This window comes from Peromyscus leucopus, chromosome 13, assembly GCF_004664715.2.
Source record: "Peromyscus leucopus breed LL Stock chromosome 13, UCI_PerLeu_2.1, whole genome shotgun sequence".
Lineage (NCBI taxonomy): Eukaryota > Metazoa > Chordata > Mammalia > Rodentia > Cricetidae > Peromyscus > Peromyscus leucopus.
The window spans coordinates 57,574,267-57,589,594 of record NC_051074.1 but is presented as its reverse complement, the minus strand read 5'-3'; the positions used below and the strand labels follow the sequence as shown (position 1 = coordinate 57,589,594).

At 40.8% G+C, this 15,328-nt stretch overlaps 1 protein-coding gene across 4 annotated transcripts in view; it reads left to right on the top strand.

The window, feature by feature from the left end:
- Ccdc150 (coiled-coil domain containing 150) overlaps positions 1 to 15,328 on the top strand; it is a 95,494-nt gene that overhangs the window by 26,193 nt on the left and 53,973 nt on the right. For all 4 annotated transcript variants that reach the window (XM_037210413.1, XM_028886408.2, XM_037210415.1 and 1 more), the window contains 4 exons: positions 6,261 to 6,377; positions 7,323 to 7,452; positions 10,108 to 10,151; positions 12,539 to 12,631. In XM_037210413.1, coding sequence (XP_037066308.1) covers positions 6,261 to 6,377; positions 7,323 to 7,452; positions 10,108 to 10,151; positions 12,539 to 12,631 — 384 coding nt within the window. The remainder of the gene's footprint in view (positions 1 to 6,260; positions 6,378 to 7,322; positions 7,453 to 10,107; positions 10,152 to 12,538; positions 12,632 to 15,328) is intronic.

Below are 15,328 nucleotides of genomic sequence, written 5' to 3'. Positions count from 1 at the left end.
AAAAGGGTAGAATGTATGACACGCAGCAGTCCCAGGGCCGCTAAGATGAAGGAAGAGATGGGGAGAATGGAGGAGTGAAGAGTTTTCCTTTTTTAAAAAAATTACTGTTTACTTTTTTCTTATTTTTATTTTTTAGCTTTCCTTTGGGGGGCACTACAAGAGGGAGAGGTAGATATGGGAGGGACTGGGAGATGAGTGGGATTGTGGTGCATGTTGTGAAATTCCCAAAGAATCCAAAAGACAATAAAAAAAGATTTCCACTCACTTGGGTAAATAACCCTAGAGTATAATTGCTGGGTTGTAATGCAAGTCATATTTAGTTTTATTAGGAACTATTAACCCATCTTACAATCTAGTGAGACCATTTTGCATTTCTACCATCGGAGAATGAAATGCTTTGTTGCTGCACACTCTCCTCGGTGTTTGGTGTCAGTGTCTTGAATTCTTGATATTCAAATAGATGTGTAGTTTATCTTGTTCTAAGTTGAATGCCCCAATAATATATGATGTGAGAAATTTTTCTTGTATATATCTCCATTGGTGAAGTATATTATAGATTATTTTCTCATAATTGAATCTTCTTAGTTTTGAGTTTGTTACTTTGTATATTTTGGGTCTAATTTGAAGGTGCCCTGTAAATGGACATTTCCAGTCCCAATTGCCAGTTCCCAAATAACTGACTTAGAGCCTTAATATTACTTGTAAATGCTTGGCCAGTAGCTCAGGCTTGTTACTAACTAGTTCTTACAACTCAAATTAACTTATTTCTATTAATCTATGTATTGCCACGTGGCTCAAGGCTTTACCTGTCCTCTGGTATATTTTGCTTCCTGGGCAGCTGGCTGGAGTCTCCTCTCTCCTCCCTTCTCCTCATCATCCTTAGTTTGGTCACCCCACCTATACTTCCTGCCAGGCCAATCAGCATTTTATTAAACCAATTCGAGTGACAAATCTTTACAGTGTACCAAGAGGATTATTCCACAGCATTTCTCCCTTTTTGTCTATTTAAAAAGAAAGGTCTTAACTTTAACATAGTAAGACTATATACAACAAAAACAGTTATCAAGTAAATTACAGTTGTAATATCCAATCTATTTGTATTTGGTAAAATTAGAGAAAAATACTCTATTATCTATCTTATCTTTGTGAGTCCAAAGTTTTGTACCTAATTTATCTTTTATTATAACTAAAGAAAAACAACTATCTAGTCTCTAACTCCATCAAAGACTCCAGAAGGATGAAATGTTACCTAATGACAGGGATATCAGGCTGCCTGGATAGTTACCCAAAGTTTCTCTGTAACATTGTGGCATCCAGCTCTGGCCTATAGGCCTAGCATATCTGACAGACTTTCCGGTGAAGCAGGGAATTTTGAAGGACTGTCCAACCTTGTCTTGGCAAAGTTCATCAGTCACCTTTCTTGTATCCTGCTGGTCCAGTTTGGACAGTAACTGTCAGCAATTGAGGCAAGGGCATTCTCTTTGCCCACATGGCTAGCTTTTGCCATAAAGAAAACAAACTCCATATGGAGTTTCTTTGATGTCCATCATCCTCTTTGAAGTAATTGGTGCTGCCAGGAACAGACATGTCTCACTGTTGAGCAAAGTCTAAGAATATTAAATGCCATATTCTAGGTCTTTGAGTGTTTGAAGATTGCCCATTAATCTGAGATATATCTCTGTATGACCTTGAAAACTTAACTAACATGACCATAAGTTTGCTATTATATCTCAAATATTATTAAAGACCAGCCTTAATAATAACCTTCCCAGGGACCCAGAAGAGAAGCTATGAATGGCGAGAAATATTTTTGAGAAATGAATCTAAGTACACCAAGCTCTTAGTCTGTCTACTTTATTCCTCTGGGATAAGATCCTATCTACACAGCTACAGTTCTGTACTCAGGCCTAGCTCCTTTCTTACCTGATTTCTCTCTACATTTATCTGCTATCCCCTCTAAATTCTATCTTAATTCTCTCATCTTAGTTCTGCCCCATCTTGGTCTTTCTCATCTCGTTCTTACTCATCTGGCTCTTCCCCATCTTCCATCTCATTCTTCTAGTTCTCCAGTCAAAAACCTCTCTCAGTCTCTGAGGTTTACAGTTATATGCCCATGCAACAGCAGTGTTCTAAAGCAAGGTCACCAGGCTTGAAATTCTTACAGGGTCATAAAGGCAGACAAGAGTTTTCCTCAAGCAGTGACCGTCAGGCTTTCTTTTACAACCCCAAAGGGGAGTGGTAAAGGAGGAGGTCCACTAAGAGCTAAAATTGGTTAATATATCAGAAAAAGGAAATTTATGTGCACAAACTACATTCCTAGGGGTGGTTAGGTAAATGTTAGGAATCTATAATGTTAGTATAAATACCACTAAGGCTGTATAAGAAAGGAGGGTCTGAGCTTAATTTGCCTTAATTCAGGAGATCTTTTGGCCTTGGATGTTTGATAGGAATTTCAGATAAAATACATGGTTATGAGTTCTTGGAAGCACACATAGCATACAAGAAAATCATTGTAGGAATTGGCTAATATATATATATATTAAAGCTAAAATATCACCAAGACTTCTTAAGCCATGGCTTGACCTTGGAAAAGTTGACTTTTTCAAGTAGTAGCTTTTGTGATAGTAGCTGAATTCCATTACATTTTCCTGCTGCTTGCAGCAATTATAGATGACTATTAATCTGTATTTCTTAATTATATATTACATTTTTAAATGACCTGCATAAATGTAATGCCCTAAACAAGAGTAGACATATACATACAATATAACAAAACTAACTTTAAATTTCTATCAATAAACTAAGATTCATACCAATGTAAAATATGTAATATTAATAGTTTCTTGAATTAAAGTAGATTAAAAAAATCTGCCCTTTTATCCTATCATTTCTATATCCTCACTGTTTCTTTTTCAGAACAAGATCCCTGAATATAATCTCCTTTGTTTAACTTTTTTCCTGACCATTATCTATAACAGCTTGTAACCAACCCCCTTAAATGATGACAAACATTCGTAATTTATATTGGGGAATATGGGCATAGTTCTCTAGAGTACTTCTTCCTGATTGGGGGACTCTATTAATCTTATGGGGACCCTGAGAAAATTTAAGATTATGGTCAAGCCCTGACTGGAGAATTCTATGAGGCTAGATCATTTCAGCCAGCATCCTTGAAGCTGTTCTAGATGCAGAACTCAGAGGAAACTGCAACAGAATTGCTCTGATATGTTGGATTATCTGGGTCATTCATCCCCATTGGAGATTTTTCAAGGGGTCTTCCTCAATCAGACCTGATTTTTCTTAACCTAGAATGAATCCAGAGCCTCTCATTTCCCATGGAAGTAAAAGTATAACTTCTTTCCCAAAGTAACATATCTTTTGATTTAAATTTTGAAGTCAAGATATTTTTAAAATATATAGGCTGGTTTAATATAACAGCTTTTATAATCAAATGTCTCTGAGCAGTTATCATTTGTTTATTAACCATCAAAAAATTTAAAGACAACATAATAACATACAGTATCTAGACACTTTGTGTTTTCCATCTTTACATGGCTTATTATATTTTTTTATCACACTATTTCTTTTTTAAGGACTTTTTTGCCCTCTTTCTTTTCTCTCCCAAGCCTACACGTATTTTTTTAACACACTGTGACCCATTCAGAGGCTCTTTTTGTCTGAATCTATCCATATTGTGCATCTGTATCTTTTACTGACCATATGAGTCTTTAAACCGCTAAGCAGCGTGGCTAGGACCAAAGCAGTTGCTTTGACGGCTAGATCCGCACCGCTTGGTTCCCTGAGAGCCTAGTCTCGTGGTAGAGGTATGTTTGCCGCCAGCTCTGGGAGCCGTGTTCACTGCCCAGCTCTGGGAAGTTTCTGAGTCCGCGCAGTCACCCAGCGGCGTGTCTCCCCCTGCTCATAAGCGCCATTAAAGTGTTTGACAGTAGAGCCTCTCACCAGAGCCACCCACTTTGGCCACTAGCATTGGGCCAGAAAGCCGGCTTTTAAAGGAGCCGTGCCTTTGCTCACCGCCAGCAAGCAGAGCCCACTGGAGAAAAGGCAGCTACCACAGCAGCCGTGCTTGACTCTGTTCTTGTGTGTCTAGAATCCCTTTTTAAGCTTTGTCAGGTTTTATGTATAAATTTCGGCCACATGTTGGAACACCATATGTAAACGGATGTTTTCGGTCCTGGCCACCCAGTCCCAAATAACCGACCCAGAGGCTCAATATGAATTATAAATGCTCAGCCAATTTATAATTCAGCAATTATAAATAGCTCAGGCTTGTTACTAGCTAACTCTTACATTTAAGTTAACCTACACTTCTTATTTATGCTCTGGCATGTTGCATACCTTTATTAGTATGGCACATTCATCTCCTCTCTCTGTGTCTGGCTGGTGACTCCTTTCTACCCTTCTCCTTCCCATCATGCTTAGTTTGGTTACCCCACCTATACTTCCTGCCTGGCTACTAGCCAATCAGCATTTATTAAACCAATTTGAGTGACAAATTATAGTACCCTCTAAAGATTCATGTGCTAACAGCTAGATCCCCAGGGGTCTTAGACAGTGGTCAGACCTTTAAGAGATGGGAGGCCTAGTGGAAAGTGCTAATTCATTGAGGATAATCACCCTTGGAAGGGATTAATGTAGTTTTCATAGAACCCCAGTTAGTTCCTATGAAAGTGGAACTATTTTTAAAAGGAGTAAGTCTGGCCTATGAATGTGCGGCTTATCTTGCCTATGTGATTTCACCACTGTGTTCCTTCTGTCATGAAGCCCTCACCAGAGCTGAACATACGTGGTTGTCCAGTCTTGAACTTTAGCTTCTAAAACTTTGCGCTAGAGGCTGGAGAGATGCTCAGTGGTTACGAGCACTGGCTGCTCTTCCAGAGTTCAATTCTCAGCAACCACATGGTGGCTCACAACCATATATAGTGGAACCTGATGCCCTCTTCTGGCATAAAGGCATACATGCAAATAGAGCACTCAAATAAATCTTTGAAAAACAACAGCAACAACAACAAAAAAAAAAAACTGTGAGCTAAATAAAGCTCAAATTTTTATACATTATCTAGCCTCAGATATTTTATTATAGTGAAAAATAAAAGACTAAGGATATTAGCCCTCTGTCAAAATGTGTCTTCTTTCTAAAGCATTTTCTGCCAGTCTATAGTTTGTCTTTTAATTTTCATAGCAATATCTTTCAGAGGGCAAAAACTCTTAATATTAATGAAGTCTAATTAAAAATGTCTTCCATAGACGGTAATTTTGACGTTTTATCTAAAAAGCCATCAACAAACCCAAGTCACGTAGGTATTTTCATGATGCTCGCTTATCCTGGAGACTTGCTGTGCACTATCATTTCTACTGTCCTTTTCTCTGTGCTGCTTGTAAGTTACCAGTGGGCCTTGGCCCTCAATTTGTAAAACAGGTTTCCCCACAGAGAGATGAGGGTACAAACTTGACTTCATTTTTTGGAAGGTACGATGTAGCTAGAGTTTTCCTGCCTTGCTCACAGTCAGGACAAATCTCTGTCACCCGCCAGTCCCACAGCCGCTCAGACCCAACCAAGTGAACACAGAGACTTATATTGCTTACAAACTGTATGGCCATGGCAGGCTTCTTGCTAACTGTTCTTATATCTTAAATTAATCCATTTCCATAAATCTATACCTTGCCACGTGGCTGGTGGCTTACCGGTGTCTTCACATGCTGCTGGTCATGGTGGCAGCTGGCAGTGTCTCTCTGCCTCAGCCTTCCGCTTCCCAGCATTCTCCTCTCTCCTTGTCCCACCTACTTCCTGCCTGGCCACTGACCAATCAGTGTTTTATTTATTGACCAATCAGAGCAATTTGACATATAGACCATCCCACAGCAGGACGAGCATGTCTCTTATGTCTTGTAAACCACTGGATGGTTGCATCTGTATTAAGGTGGGGTGGTGTGATGGTCACATCTGTGTTAAGGTGGGGTGGCTGTGATGGTCACATCTGTGTTGAGGTGGGGTGGTGGCTGTGATGGTCACATCTGTGTTGAGGTGGGGTGGTGGCTGTGATGGTCACATCTGTGTTAGGGTGGGGTGGTGGCTGTGATGGTCACATCTGTGTTAAGGTGGGGTGGTGTGATGGTCACATCTGTGTTAAGGTGGGGTAGTGTGATGGTCACATCTGTGTTAAGGTGGTGGCTGTGATGGCCACATCTGTGTTAGGGTGGGGTGGCGTCCGTTGTCTCCTAACTGCAGTTTTGCCCTGTAGCTAAGGAGACAGCTGGCCCAGGAGAAGCACTTCAGGGAATCTCTGGAGAAATCTGCATCGTCCATGCTACTCAAGCTCCAAGAAATGGGGTCAACTGTGGAGGCAGAGCGGCAGCAGGTAGAGATTGGCTGTCCTTGTTTGTTAGAGAAGCAAACCACAGAAGGGAGAGCTGGCGCTCTTCCTTATGAGCTTTCCAGTTTGTTTATTTCCTCTGAATTATTGAGGTACTTTTCCTTACTAACCTGTTAACATTCTTACTACAGTCTTAAAAATATAGTGCAAAATAAGAAAGGCTTTGCTATTTAATCCAACAGTCTTAATTCATGAATGGGAAAGTCAAGGCCCAGAGAAGGGAATCTGTCTCAGGTTTTAAAGAGGTGAATTATGTGGGTACAGTAGCCTCCTGTACCATGCAGTCTCTGCTATGGGCACTGATTGTGGAAGTCATTGCCTTAGCTAATGCTGTATGTGTCTGATCTGGTTAGAAAATAAAGGCTAAATGGAACTAACCCTTGAAGCAAATAAATAAAATAACCAGGAACATATGTTATGTTTCTGCTTTCAGTTATTGTATTCATTATTAACATGGTATTTTTGTCTTCATTGTACTTATTTGAAGTACCTTTATGCATTTAAAATACTTTAAATTCAAATTTTAGTATTTATTATTTGAGTGCATAATCTTTATCATTTTTACCGATGACTATACTTCACAACTGCATTATCAAAAATGAATATTTTACTGAAGGAATTTATAAAAGATCCTATTTCAGTCAAAGTTAGTTAAGTGTAAAAAAGACTAAAGATGCAGTTCTTCTCTTGCTCCAGCTGACCTCATGTGCTCAGTAGCCTCCTGTGGCTAGCAGCTATTGTGTTCAGTGTACATAGGATGCTCTGATGGACAGCACTTTGAGTAAGAAACTGTGGTCTGCTGAGATTTCAGCTGGGACATACAGGCATGTCCCTTTCCTCTCAGTGACACTAAGGTTGAAAATTGTGCCTTCCGTGTTCTCTCAGGTCATGCATTGCCGTACAGAAATGGCTTTTCTTGCATAATTCCAGGTGCACACTTTGCAGCAGAGCTGCACTGCCCTACACAGCTCCATACAAACCACCCAGGAACTGCTGGCCCAGGAGCAACAGAAGAATGGACAGCTGGAGACGGCCACCTCGCAGCTCAACTCTGACCTAAGTATGCAAAAGCTCCTGAGAGCACAGTTCTTTAGCTGGCCAGGGTTGGTGGTACTTCCTACAGCACAGAGTGAAAAATTGCTGGGCTCCTTTACATATGGTACTGGACCCCAGGTAAACATTGGTAATAAAATTTGATCTGAATTTTCTGTGGGTGTGGTACAAGATTGGGTAGGACCTAACTTATGCTAGGCAAACTCTTTCACTGAGCTTGCTCTAAGGCCTTCTTTGGGTTTGGTTTGTGTGTGTTTGCTGAGATGGGGTCTCACCCAGTTGTCCAGGTTTGGGTGTGCGATCTTCTGGTCTAAGCCTTTTGCCTCTATGTTCACAGGTGTGTACCGGTACGCCTGGCCGAGCCTCTTATTTATAAAACGTTCTCTTTCAGTTTTTCCCTTCCGTGACCACTCAAGCGTGCACAGTGAGAGCATTTAGACACTGGATTTAAAAGTGTCCATAAACTGTTAGTAAGGAAACGAGGCCGTTCTTACTGCAGCCAGATTCACCATCTGTGAATGTGAGCCCATATTCACAGAGGCTGGTGATTGCAATGCTCCTGTCGGAGAGCTTAGAGCGATTCCCTCACTTCACAGCTTTGTCCTCAGAAGGACAGGCGGCGCGTGGAGAGTCTCGACCCCAGGTCTAGTGTGCGGTCCTGGGGCCTCAAGCCCATCAGCCCTTTGGCCCCTGCTGGTGCTGGTGCGCCACTGTAAAGCGGCCTTCGGCAACCTCCGCACCAGGGACCACGAGAGTCCGTACACGAGTAGCGGTTCGCCTAGAGCTTTCGCAGATTGTATCCTTGAATGCTCAAGGCTGTCTACGGCCATTCCAAGTTCTAAAAGAAAGAGAGGAAAAACTTGACCCTGTGTCTTCTCAGCATGCCGAGTGTTTGTTTCCTCTAGTGTCCTATCTGCAGTGAGATAGAAAGCACCAAGGGAAGAGTAAACATGACGGTCATGTAGAGAAAAGAGTACGCCAATGTCTCTCTGCAGTCGTTAGCCCTCAGGGCGGCCGAGAGGGCAGTCACGGTGTCTGGTTCTCGTTGGCGGTGCCCCAGATAACCGTCTGTCTTCTGATTGGACACCCACCCTGTAACGTTGTGTTTCAGTTCATGTTTCTTCCTCGGGCCCTCATTTTCACTTTACAGCACCTTTATTAGAAAGTAAGAAAATATGCCCGTTACACAGTAAAGAGATGTGCAGACTGTGCTCAAGGACCCACTGCACACAGCAGCAGGGGTTCAAGTGCAGATGGCTCCATGTCTGAACTCTCTGGTCCGTCGGGTTTCTGTGACTTAGATTAACTATTTTTATTTTTTTTTTTTTATTTTTGTAAAGCATGTGTGGAAGACCACTAGATGACGATTAAACCAGATAGCATGAGGGAAAGGAAACTCACCTGAATACCAACTGTTATTATTGACTCTTTATGTACAGTTTTAGTTATTTAAAGTATAAATAGTTATATGGCTAGGTTAAGACAAAGAAATGCCTTTAAATGTTTTCCTCAATGTTTTAAAAATAGAAAAGCATATTAACAATTAACAATATATAACTTAAAATAATTGTTCTCTAGAGATAAACATTCTCCCTTTGTTCATACTTTGAGTATAACTTCAGAACAGATCACAACATTTATCTCTTTTCATTTTTCACACATTTTAAATTACACTTAGTGAGTCATGGATTCACATCTTTAAAAACCAGTTTCTACAAGATATTCCCTAAGCAAAATATGAGTCTTTAACATGTTCTGTAATTGCCTGGCTCTAGAATTGAAGTATAACAGCACTAATATAGCTCTGAATTTCACTATAAAGTCCAAACATTAATTTCAAATGTGTCTTTTTGTTACTGATAGACAATGCCAAACTAGTGCCCCATTTTCCTTCTTGTGTGTGTGTGGCAAGTGCTTTAACATGGGCTCACCCTGAAATCACCCTCCAGAGCTCCAGACCACTACCCTGCTGTCAACACCGTAGTCGGATGCCAGGCAGAGACACCAAAACATGAGGAAGATGTTCGAGTCCGTGCATTCCTTTTGTTCTGTTTCCCAAGTCCGCGCCCTGCCACGCGGTCCGTATGTAGCTGAAGAGTCCAGCATTTGCCCTGCCGCGCTTCTCCGCACTCTGCCTGCTCTCCCAGGTCCCGGCAGCCCTCTCTTCCTTTTCATGAGTCTGTTTTCCCTTCCCTCTTTATTGTCATCGCCAGGAGGAAAATGGTTCTTACTGTTTTGTGTGTATGTCCCTGATTGTATTAATTCTTGATTAGAGTAACTTAACAAAAAATTTTGATTATATTCTTTTCAGAATAATCTATGCATTGAGTAAAATGTGACCTTATTTATCATTAAAAGTAACTGTGGACCAGGTTCTTTTAGTGTCCAATTAATTTTAGCTCTTTAAAGATAAGTTTACCATGTAGCCCAGGCTGGCTCTGAACTCATGATCCCCCTGCCTCAGTCTCTCAAATGCTGAGATTGTAGGCGTGCTGTGTTGGTAATTGTGTATTTTAGCATCAGGTCTATGAAAATAGGCATGATAAAATACATGAGTTGTTATTTCCATAAAATGTTGACTAAAGCAAACGAAGCTTCTGGGAAAGTATGTGTGGTTTCCATGTGTACGTCACCATCATCATTGTGCACTTTGTGTTTTTAGTTTCCAGAGATAACCTCATCTGCAAGTTGGTGGAAGAAAGTAAGGTATGTGTTCCTGTGGCGGGATGTAGAGTGGCCTCCCTGTTTACTAAGTCACAGTCCTTCACTAGTGCTAGGATATAGACTCTGATGCTTCAGAAAGCTTTCGGAGAAAGAGTTCACGTCAATAAGCTGTATATTCAGGTGGTACTGAATAGTATGAACTAAGTAATCGTCTTACGCAGGTTATTGTTTTGAAACCATAAAATAAGGAGACTTTTGTGGACTTTGCCAATTGTAAATTACTTTCTAAAGCAGGGTCATGAGATACAATAAATGGAATGTTGTAGTTGGTGGTTGCACAGCAATGTCAGTGCATCGAACGCTACTGAACACACTCTTACAGCTGGGCAGAATGGGGACCTTTACCTAAATTTAGGAGAAAATACCTCTCTGTGACAGTCACACTTTGAGTCAGTCTCTGCTCCCGTGTAGAAGAGGTTTCTGTTGCCATCTCACCCTGTGCGGTGTTTCTCTTCCTGCTTCTGGGGAACTGGAGAAGTAGTTTTCTCCGTAGAGGAAGAAGCTGCACTCTGTCCTTCCCTCCTCTACCAAGAAACTCTTAAGGAATATCAAACTAGCCTCAATTCTCTCTCCTCTTCCCAATCTCAGAGAGATCTAGTTCTGTTCCTCAGAGAGCAGGTCCTTTCCTTCACCATCCTGAGGTCCTTCTTGGTGAAAACATCCTGTAACTTTCAAAGGTATTTGAATGTGTTCCTTTGGAATCACAAAATCTTACTGATAATAAAAATGAGTATATGAGATAAGTATTATTCTTGGAGAGAACCTACTTGATATAAAAATGTGAGTGAGTAGTTATGGAATGGTTTTAGTCATGTTTTTCTAGTCAGAATCCTAGTATGAAAGTCTTTAAAAATAAATGATAACTTTTAGAGCAATTTTACATTCACCATCACACAGAATATAAAGTATGTACATTTCCTATGTACCCCCTGCCTCTACACGCTTGGCCTTTCTACACATGTATAGCCTCCCTGGCTCTCAACATTTCCCACTGGAATAACAGGATTACTCTAGAAGAATCAACATTAGCGTATCATTTTAATCAAGTCAGTAATATACATTAGGGTTCATTCTTGGAGATTTGTTCATTCCTTGGATTTAGATAAATATATAATGACATATTATCAAATATTGTCATATACAGAATGATTCACTTCCCTAAAGTTCTCTGTGCTCTGCATATTCATCGCTCTTTTCCCCAACCTTTGTTAATCATTGATGTGCCTTTTCCAGAACATCGTATGGTTGGGATTATATATATATAACATTTAAGATTGTATTCTTCCATTTAATAAATTTATATTTATTATATTTAAATTTCCTTTGTATGTTTTTATGACTTGATAGCTTATTTTTAGTGTTAAATAATATTACATTATTTGTATGTACCACAGTTTGTTAGCATAACATATTTTTAAAACAAAAGGATATATGTATATAAACATATACATATATGTATGTAACAATAATTAATGAAAAAGGCCATAAATTTGAAAACAAAGAGGGGTATATGTGCAGGTTTGGAGGGAGGAAAGGGGAAGGGGAAATGATGTAACTACAATCTCAAAATATAAAAGAAGTAATTTTAAGAAACAATTGGTTGCTGGATGGTGGTGGCACACATCTTTAATCCCAGCATTTGAGAGGCAGAGCCAGGAGGATCTCTGTGAGTCCAAGGCCAGCCTGGTCTAAAGAGTGAGATCCAGGACAGGACCAAAACTACACAGAGAAACCCTATCTCAAAAAAAAAAAAACAAACAAACAAACAAAAAAAAAACAAAAAAAAACAAAGTTATTTTCTTTAATAGAGTAATTTTTCCTTCTCATACACTTTCTGATTGAATTACATATTTCATGACCAGTTTCATTTGAACAAGTAAACACTCTCCTAAACTGTACTATGGGGACTAGGATTCAACAGTCTTCGTATTCTGCTGAAAAATCAAAAACAAAAATAAAAATACCCACGCCAGGGAAAGTTAGGGAGTTTTGAGTTGAATAAGGTTTTGAAGGACATCTTGGTTGCTTTCAAGTTCAGCAAGTAAGAGCTGAGCTGATGCTAATATCTGCATGACATGCCCACTCCCTTAGTAAGAAACCTAGGAGCAAGGCAGCTGGATCCTAACAGCTTTAGTTTTGTAAGAATTTACAGACTGTCTTCTGAAGGCTCCGTCATTTTCATTCCCAGCAGCAGCCAATGAGAGCACTCTGTATCCATATCAGCTTTGGGTAAGTCCTTTGGTGACTGAGAGATAGAGGGTGTTTGGAAGTTAAAGATCCTAAGACTTCACATGCACCTACTTGCACACATAGATGTGCATAATATCTGCCAGTGTCAAAAGGAGAACAAACCTTTTTTTCTTCAATAGAGTACACAAATATCTTTGAAGAAGGAACATGAAGAAAACACATATTTGAAATCTGAAATGGTGTCCCTTCGAGAAGTATCAGAAAAAGCACAGGTGAATCTTTGCTTTTCTCTCTCTTTTTCTTCCTCTGTTTCTTTCTTCCTTCTTAAGCAATCAGTTTGGTTCATTAAAGAACCAAGATTAATCTTGGTTATATAAATTCATATCATCTCTTTCTTCTAGCTTTTTATTTCTGTAAGGTCAACTTCATCTGTTAATCGTTATCAAATTAACTACATTTTGGATTTCCCCACCAAATTCCTTTGACACTGTGGTACACAAGCTACATGACTAAATCAGTCACAAGGGACATTTTGCTTTCTGCTTTAGTGATACTATTAGTCCTTTTTTTGTGATAAAGTACCTGACAGAGGCACTTTAGGGCGGAATTCATTGTGGCTCACAATTGATGGTGAATAGGTCATGGCAGCGGGAGCTCAAGGTCACACTGCATCTGCAGAGGAGAGGAGAGTGAGAGATGTTTGTCCTCAGCTGGCTTCCCCTTTTTACCCAGTTGGGGACCTCAGCCCATGGAATGGTGTCACCCACACATAATGTGGGTCTCAATTTCATCTAGAAAATCTCCCACAGACATGTTTAGGGGTTTGTTTCCATGGTGATTCTAAAGCCCATCAGGTTGACAACAAGATTAACCATGGGGCTTTCCCTCCCCTTTCCCGGTGCCTCTCTAAGGAGCTCCGAGGCAAGGCTGCATCCCAAACTGTTGTGGTGAGAGCCATGTCAGATTATGCAGGAGGAGCGTCAGAAAGAAATGCTCATTAGATTTGGAATCTCGGTATGATCACTTTCTCTAAATACCCAAATTCAACGTGTACTTTCTATTACTCCAGGAGTGTATGTTGAGAACAGTGACTAGATACAGAGGCTCGCTGTCTCACAGACCCAGTCAGTGCGTATCCCTTAAACTAACTTCCTGGTGGCACAGTCGGATTGCTACAGCGCTGGTGTCACCGTTCTGCCGTCCTTCAGTAAAATGAAAAGAATGTCCTCCTGTCAATCAGTCACTACCATTTCTGTACCAATAGTCAGCACTTGTGAAGCCACTCCACGTCCTAGGCGCAATTCTCAGCACCTCGCCTTACTGACATCATCACGCTCACCAGTACTTGAGGGCTAGAAACTGTCACTGGTGATTTGACGATAAGGAAGCTCGCACACAGAAAGATTTGCTACCTCAGCAAAGTGGCAGAGGAGTGTTTTGTTTTTTGTGGGGCTTTGTTGTTGTTTTGTTTAAGTTTAGGTAATTTGGTTTTAAACACATTAGGTATTTTTTCAAGAATGTGCCCTTATCCTCCGTGAACTTTTTCACGGAAGCACACAGCCCACATCCAGGTGTGGTAGCACTCACCTGTGAGCCCACTCTAAAGTCAGGAGGACTAGAAGGTCAAGGTCCTCTCCAGCTACTTAGAAGGTGGAGTTCTATGTAGCCAGTCTCAGAAGACAGCAACATAAACCCCGCCCAATTTACCTTAAAGAAGAGTAATTCAAGGGTACATCTGCCACAAGAATAAGGATTTCTGGAGCTGAGGGCAGGGTTATAGCACAGTGTGGGAGCAAATAATTTATGTGCTTAAAACCCCGAGTCTAATCCAGAACCTGAAAAAAATGTACAGTTTGATGTAAGAGAAACATTAACTGCTAGTATGATGCAGGGGTTTGTTTTGTTCTGAAGGATTAATCTTGAGAGATTAAAATCTGTATTTTGCTTTTGTAAATACTATCATTGCTGGTAAAAGAACACGGATATTTTCTGTTATTGGGTAAGTAGTTCTCAATGTTGAAGATACAGTTTTGGGAGTGAATTTTTCGTATTATTAGTTAGACACTGGCACTGAGATTCCGTTCTTTAGAAGTCTTGCTCTATCTGATTTGTATTCAAAACTGAAATGAGTAAAGTGCTGAACGCCTCGGGAGCTCCAGGAGTCCAGTCAGTCAGTTGGTGTTGGTCACTTCCTCTCTCCCTCTCTACCGCACCCCTTTCTTTCTGGTCACTTGGTATCAACCACCTCCTCTCCCTCCATATCACACCCCCTTCTGGCTGTAGCATCCAAACTCCCAGTTTCAGGCATTGGTACAAAGTACACTGGTCACCTCCATCTACCACTACCTCCCGCCAATTCTCCTTGTGTTCCCACCTCATCTCCCTCCTAATTTGATGTCTTTTTTTCCCCCATTATTACCATGAATCCAATTAGTGCTGTCCATATGTGCATAGGTGTGTGGCAACCTACCAGCAGCCACACCCCACAAAGAGACTGCCCTCCTCGGGTAGCCACCAACCTCCAGGAGCTCCTGTCCGGCTCCCTGTGCAGGTCGTGTGTGGAAGGACACCACTGCTGAGTTGGGCAGCATCCGTGCCGTGTCCTGAGTCAGCATTTCACCTTTTCTCCATGTTTGCTGCCGGCCTTAAATTCTTCCTTCCACACCTGAGAGATCTGGGAGCTCTGGGCGGTGAAAGGTGGATAGAGATCCACAGCAGAGCACCTCCAGTTACTTAATGCTTGGTACTTTAGGCTATAATTCTCTACATTAACCACTATTTGCTGTAAAAAACAAAACAAAACAAGCTTCCCTGACCAAGGTTGTGAGCAGCCCAAACCTGTGGGCATAAACATAAATATTTAGAATGTAATGACTGACTACATGAGCTTTTAGCAAAACAGTAACAGTAGGTTTCCTCCTAGGACCCATTATTTTCCCCAGTCAGGAGCTTTAAACCAGGCCTGAAAT